Below are 7,241 nucleotides of genomic sequence, written 5' to 3'. Positions count from 1 at the left end.
ACTAACTACTGCACTTTTCTTCTTCACTCCCCCCACTCCCTTCCAGTGGGCAAGGCACCACGAGGGGTCTGCAATCTTGGCAGCACACTGTTGACATTTCTTGGTGTGTGTACAAATCTTGTTTGGTAAATGACAATGAAGGAGGTGTTGTGCTCTAGGTTTTATTTGCAGCTTGGTCTGAATACTTTTCTCCTTTCTTCAGCAATTTAGTGGTGTTACAAGGCATAGGATTAGAGGAGTAACTTGTGGAACTAAATGCCAGTATGTAAATGAGGCACAATAATGCAATTATGGTGTTTGGAGTAGGAGGAGAGCTATTTCTAAAAAGTATATGTATTTTACTCCTTTTGGAATCCATATTATCCATTCCACTGTGTGGAAGGGAGACTCATTTTCTCATGCAGGGATCATCCAGAGAGAGGAAACTTCCATGGAAGAGGAGATTGTTGGCCGGCACCAAGGATACTTCAGCCTTGCTGATGTTATGTACTTCTCCAAGAAGGGGTGTGAGGCTGTTGCAGAAGATGAAGTCACCCAGCGGTTCTCCTCCGAGGAGCTGATGTCTTGGAATCTCCTCAGCAGAACCAATGCCAACTTGCACCATGTCAGCTGGCAACTGAGCGTTGTGTGGGTCATTGGGATCCTAATTCGGTATTGTCTCCTGATGCCTTTTCGGTGAGCCAGATGTCATTTGATGGGATCAATTTTTCATGCTACTTTTTACAAAAGATGTGAAATAATATGCTATTGAGTAGTGTGGAGTTGAGAACCTGGCATGACTTCGTTTTTCAAGATGCCATCAAAACTCAAATATCCCCTCCCCCCCAAAAAAAAAAGGTGCTGAAGGTATACATTTCTCATGTTCCATATCCTTTATTAGTAATTAATTTGTCTTTTAAATCCAGCAAAACTTTATAGAAATCATCTGGAGATCTCTTTGTTATGTAAAGTAACAACTGTTTCAACTGAAAGATCAGGCTCTACCTGTCTGAATAAGAGATGGGGAGACTGTGTGCTGAGCAATTGGGATTTGAAGCAGAGCCAATATTCTGGGAGCACAGGGCTGGATGGAAAAAAAAGGGACATCCAGTTGGAATGTATTACATTTTCAGACTTTTTAGCTTCTATTGTAAGCAAAACCAGCCTTTTATCATACTGACCAAACAGTTACAAATATTTGTGTGTTCTTGTAAAGAGCGGGAGCTTTTAGAATTTCTTGTTCCTTTGATGGGAGGACAGTCTATTCAAAACAGCTGCAGGGTATAGAGGGATTTCATACCAGTCAGTCACATAGCAGAGCACATATAAAACTTAGATATGCAACTTAAGACGACAACATTTATGTAGAAATGACTTCAGTATTGTTTTTTCTTGGCCATTAGTAACCAATGACATTTAATATTCATGATTATATAGTAGCTTACTGCTTGGGGTGGAAATACATATCGAAATTTCTGGATAGGTTCTTAAAAAGGAAATGATGGGTCCCTTTTGGCACTGAGAAATCTCACCTGCATTAAAAAACACTAGCCACTACTTGCCATCCTCTTGGAACACAATGGCTTCTTTACCATGTGATAGCTTCAGATCAAGGCATGGTGCTTTTTGGCATATAGGCTCCAGGCAGCAGAAGGTTTTGTCCTCAGTGCAGGATGAATTGAGTCAAAACATGCTTATATTTAATCCTGTTGGCCTTAACTGGTTTGTATTGCTAGTTAGATGCTATTAATGGTGGAGGGAAGCATTGTGAAATGGATCAAAGGGTTTGTGAAAAGATTTTCTTGCTTGCTCTTCCAGTTTTGCTTTTCAGCATTTAATTAAGTTTATTTTACTTTGTAGTGCGAGTTTGTCGGTTTTCAGCACCCTCTTTCTGGTTGTGGCTACTACGGTAATAGGACAGTTTCCAAATGGCAGGTAGGTGTTTGTTGAGGGCTCTTTCAATTTCTTTTTTATTTCTTTAAGGGTTTTAATTGGTGTGTTGGAATATAAATCTGCTTGAGTCTGGGGGATTAATGTCGACTATTGTGGGGTGATTGTTTTTTTTCCTTTCCTGTAAACTCGTAGAGCACTATGAGAGAGAGTATGGCAATGGCATCTGGAAGTGAACATGCAGTGTAAGCCAGATACTGATGGAAGCATGTCTTGGAGTGGAGAATAAAAAGTATGCTCTACTTGAGTCAGAATAGGGCAAGTAAATCATCTGTCCTGAGCAATTCCATATTAATACTGTGAGAAAGTTAAGTCCTGTCAGTGCAAAAAAAAAAAAGCCAAATGTGATTCACCAGCTAAATATTTTTGTATTTAATTAATAAATGAGTCAATAGTAGTTGCTTCCAGAGAAAATCTATAAAAGAAACCACTGACTACTATCTTCTCTGCTTTGAATCTGGTGGGTTTAGAATAGATTATAGAAGAAGAATGGATCAAGAATATCTTTGATACCCAATAAGCTCCTCCTGCATGGCATTATTAGTGCAATTGACTCTTCTTAGTATGGTCTTTTTAATAACAGTTACTGGGAATAATTTGCAGAGTTTACATTACATTGATTTATGAGTGACTGCACAGAACTGGAAATGTATGTGTGGCTTCATTTCTTTTAGACTTAAATGCTGGCTGGGCAACCAGGTTCAGATGATATGTGCCACATTAGGTGTCCGATGTCTGGGTGGTCCTGTTAATTTCCACAACAGGTGAGTGGTGCCCCCCTGCTCTCAGTGGTTTGGCACGAATTTCTTACAGTAACGTCTTAAGTTTCAGACCAGGATTCTTATTCCATTACTGCATGGATGCTATGATGATGATGCAATTTGATCCAAGGACTCTCCATCCACTTGCTTGCTTAGTGGTGGAGATTTATGTAATGGAGTCTTCTGGAATATTTTTTTCTTGTGCTTTAGAAAACAAGCAAAATAATGCTCTAGTGTCTTTGCTTTTAGAATTTTAGTGTCCGAGTAGTCTTTGATATATATCTCTGACTGGTAACGTATGCAACTAAAATGCCTACTCCAGTGAAGTCTTGTATTCTCAGCTAAAAGGAAACTGGTTTTGACAAAATGCCAAAACTACTAAAATGTGAAGGGACTCTTGAAAGTATGAGGAAAGATGACTTAGCTGCTGTAGTGTACTGCCAGAAGTTTTAATGTATAGCATAGTAATATTAGCATCTTAAAATGTTTTGTGGTGGTGTTCTTGTGGATCTGCAGATGAGCTGTGTGCCTGAAGTGCTGTTGTCACCGAGAGTCCCAGTTGTAGATGTATGCTCACTGGAGGGGTCACCTGATGGGGCCTGCAGTCTGGAGAATAAACATTAAGTAATTACTTTTACGGTTGTCACTGCAGGGAAAACAGACCACAGAAAGGAGGCATCTGTGTAGCCAACCACACATCTCCGTTAGATGTTCTAATCCTGGCGAGTGATGGATGCTATTCCTTGGTATGAACAAGACAGTTGGTAAACACTGGTAATGTTGAGATGCCTGTAGATGTAGTGTTGGGTAAGAGGATAAACTTACTGGTAGAAAAAGTGGGATCTGATGGCACTCAAGCTCCTGTTCAGGACTGCAAAATAACAGACACAGGCAGGCGTGCGCACACTTTTGACTGGGTGGATGTCATTTGCGAATGAGCTTCCAAACTGACGCATCTGTCTTCAGAATTTTATCATTCAAGTGTGTGTGTGTGTGTGTGTTTGCATAGTAACCAGTTTCTTTTGGGCTTGCAGGTTGGCCAGGCACACGGAGGGCTTCTGGGGCTTATTCAAAAATCTTGCATGCAAGCCACTCAGCATGTTTTGTTTGAACGCTCAGAAATGAAAGACCGTCATCTGGTGAGGAAAAAGTAAGGTAGTGAGGTGTTTGCTTAATTGTCCTATGAGGTCTAGTAATTGTGAGTTCCAAGCGTGAGTTGAGACTGTTCTCACACTGCATCTCTCCTTGGTGGGCAGCTGTAGGTTGTCATCAGTGTAAGGTTTGGAACTGTTCCATCAATAAAGATGCAGGAGCTGTAGGAAAGACAGGTGTGTCAGAAAACAACAAATTTTGTGTGTCAATAATCTACTTAGTGGTAATACATTAGGGCGTAGTGGTCAATGGCTCAATGTCTACATGGAAGATGGTGACAAGTGGTGTCCCTGAAGAGTCCATACTGGGACCAGTGCTGTTTATATCTTCATTAATGATACTGACAGTGGGATTGAGTGTACCCTCAGTGAGTTCACTGACAATACCAAGCTGGGAGGTGCAGTCAGCGTGCCAGAGGGATGGGATCCCATCCAGAGGGACCTAGACAGGCTGGAGAAGTGGGCCCAGGTAAACCTCATGAGGTTCAACAAGGCCAAGTGCAGGGTCCTGCACCTGGGTTGGGACAATCCTCATTATTGGTGCAGGCTGGGAGATGATGTGCTGGAAAGCAGCCCTGAGGAAAAGGACTTGGGGGTAGTAGTGGAGAAAAGCTGGACATGAGAGCCACCAATGTGCATCTGCAGCCCAGAAGGCCAACTGCATCCTGGGCTTTTTCAATAGAGGCATGTCTAGCAATTCAAGAGAGGTGATTCTGCTCTGCTCTGGTGAGACCTCACCTGGAGTACTGCGTCCAGCTTTGGAACCCTCAACACAAGAAGGACATGTACCTGTTGGAGCGTGTCCAGAAGAGACCCACAAAAATGATACAAGGGCTGGAGCACCTCTCCTATGACAGGAGAGAGAGTTGGGGCTGTTCAGCCTGGAGAAGAGAAGGCTCCGGGGAGATCTTACAGCGGCCTTTCGGTACCTGAAGGTGCCTATAAGAAAGCTGGGGAAGAACTGTTCACAAGGGCATGTAGCAGTGGGATGAGGGGTAACGGTTTTACACTAGAAAAGGGCAGATTTAGGTTGGATATTAGGAAAAAAAAAGTCAATATGAGGGTGGTAGATCATTGGAACAGGTTGTCCAGAGAGGTAGTGCAGGCCCCATCCCTGGAAATATTCAAGGTCAGGCTGGATGGGACTCTGAGCAACCTGCTCTAGTAAAGATGTCCCTGCTCACTGCAGGGGGATTGGACTAGATGACCTTTGAGGGTCCCTTCCATCCCAAACCATTCTATGATTCTATGACTTGTTTTTAAGTGATGCAGCAAATGTAATAAAATAGTAGTCAATCTCTTAACTAGATGTGGAGAATCGTTAGGTAGATATAAAACTGATGTAATGAATCTAGAAGGCACGAAAACTTGAAATATGGAATATACTTCAGTGAAAATAAAAGTTTGACTGTTCATAGCTGGAACCTGTCAGAGATAAATGGGGAGCAATATTTACATGCTTCAAGTACCACCGTTCTCTGGCTTCATGTTAATTGGGTTATAATGGTGAAATAAAACTGTATACAGTTTTGTAGAAGACCTACTTTTGCAATTACCAAGAGAACTTCTGAGATAAAGGCTTGAAACTAACACACATCCTGGCTGAGACTACTGACGAGCAATTGGGCAAGGGCTTTTCTTTTACTATATAAGAAGTAATGGATGTTTAGATTCTTGGCCAATTACAAATATGAATCTTTTTAATGAAAATTAAGTATATACTGAAATTTTATTTTCTCTCCCCAGAATTAGAGAACACATTGCAGATAAGACCAAATTACCCATTTTAATTTTCCCAGAAGGTAGGAAACAACTATATTGATTTTATTGCACTTCTCACTTCTTACCACTGAGTGCAGCTTATTATACTCAGTCTGTACAAGCGAGGTGTTTGTTTTTAGTCTATAGAATTATCTCTTGTGAGATATTAACAGTCAGATTCTAATATTTTATAACAGTTTTATGACAGTCTCTTTGCTTTAGTGTATAGCATAATGGAAGAGAGAACAGGCTCTGGGATTACATTTCAGAACTAAAGCTTACTTCCTCCTTTAGCAACTTAAGTCTCCTTAAGACATCCTTAGGATTCATTTGCTGATAAATTTCTTAGAGTGGACTAAACTCTTCATCTGTTTTAATTCTGGCCAGGTACCTGCATAAACAACACATCAGTGATGATGTTTAAGAAGGGAAGCTTTGAGGTAGGAGGGACCATCCATCCAGTAGCAATCAAGGTAATGTATCTGCGGTCTTCCAAACATAGAAGCATTATTTTCAGAAGCTTCTCAGGTCAGAGAAGGTGTTCACATGCAAACCTTAAAAAGGGGTTTGTTCTGAGTAAATAAGCTACTGAATAAGCCCTGAGAAAACAGAATCTTTTCATGGTGTGCAATGTCCTGCAGTTCAGTGCCGTATGGGAAATGTTTCACTGTCGTTACAACCGGTTAGGAGCAATCAGAAAAGCCCAGTTGCAGTCGCTGTGCTGTGTGTTCAGTTCTGGCTGCTCTTTCTCTCCTAGGGCTCCTGGCTCTTGTGTGCTCTGGGGATACAGGCACTTTTCTTGGTACTTCCACGGCTTTCTGAGTTGCTTTAGCCAAGTCACCCTAGCTCTAGATATGTTAGTTACTTCTTCTGGAACTATAATGTTACCTAATCTTATGGAAATGTGTTGAAACTGGTGTGAGTGTTTTCAAGGAAACCTTCGTAGTCAGCATATCTGTAGATGACAAGTCTTTACATTTTGAATAGATCTACCTGGTTATAGTTGAGATGTGTTTCAATGGGTCTGTCACAGTTTGGAGTCCTGCATTGCTTGTAAAGGTTAACTGTTATAAACTTGTAATAAATGTTGAAATGTGGAGCTTTACTCTGAATTTACTGCTGCTTTTAGTAGGTGTGATTAGATTTCCCCCTGATTTAACAAGTTGAACTGTGACTTCATGGCCAAAAAAGAGCCGCTTATGTGATTTGGGTATCCAGCCCCCCAAGCCAGAAGCCAGGAATGGGGAGCAGAACGAAGCTTCCACAATCCAGGAAGTAATGGTTAGAGACCTGCTCAGCCACTTAGAAACCCACAAGTCTACAGGGCCAGATGAGGTTCACCCCAGGATACTGAGGGAGCTGGTGGAAGTGCTCGCCAAGCCCCTTTCCATCATGTACCAACAGTCCTGGCTGACTGGGGAGGTCCCACTTGACTGGAGGTTATCAAATGTGATGCCCATTTACAAGAAGGGCCAGAGGGAAGATCCAGGGAACTACAGGCCTGTCAGTCTGACCTCGGTGCTGGGGAAGGTGATGGAGCAGATCATCTTGAGTGCTATCACACAGCACACGCAGGTGATCAGGCCCAGTCAGCATGGGTTTATGAAAGGCAGGTCCTGCCTGACTAATCTGATCTCCT

At 42.0% G+C, this 7,241-nt stretch overlaps 1 protein-coding gene across 1 annotated transcript; it reads left to right on the top strand.

Annotated features, from left to right (window-relative positions):
- Positions 1-331: 331 nt before the first annotated feature.
- Positions 332-6,075, top strand: LOC104525945 (glycerol-3-phosphate acyltransferase 3-like; the record flags this gene model as incomplete). The annotated part of the gene is made up of 7 exons (XM_010169247.2): positions 332-675; positions 1,840-1,914; positions 2,604-2,693; positions 3,343-3,436; positions 3,725-3,840; positions 5,588-5,643; positions 5,990-6,075. Coding segments are annotated over exons 1-7 (861 nt in total), but the record flags the coding sequence as incomplete, so codon positions are not given.
- Positions 6,076-7,241: the final 1,166 nt, after the last annotated feature.

The sequence above is a fragment of the Antrostomus carolinensis genome, unplaced genomic scaffold (assembly GCF_000700745.2).
Source record: "Antrostomus carolinensis isolate BGI_N321 unplaced genomic scaffold, ASM70074v2 scaffold326, whole genome shotgun sequence".
In the NCBI taxonomy this organism is placed as follows: Eukaryota; Metazoa; Chordata; class Aves; order Caprimulgiformes; family Caprimulgidae; genus Antrostomus; species Antrostomus carolinensis.
This window is presented reverse-complemented; position numbering and strand designations above follow the sequence as displayed.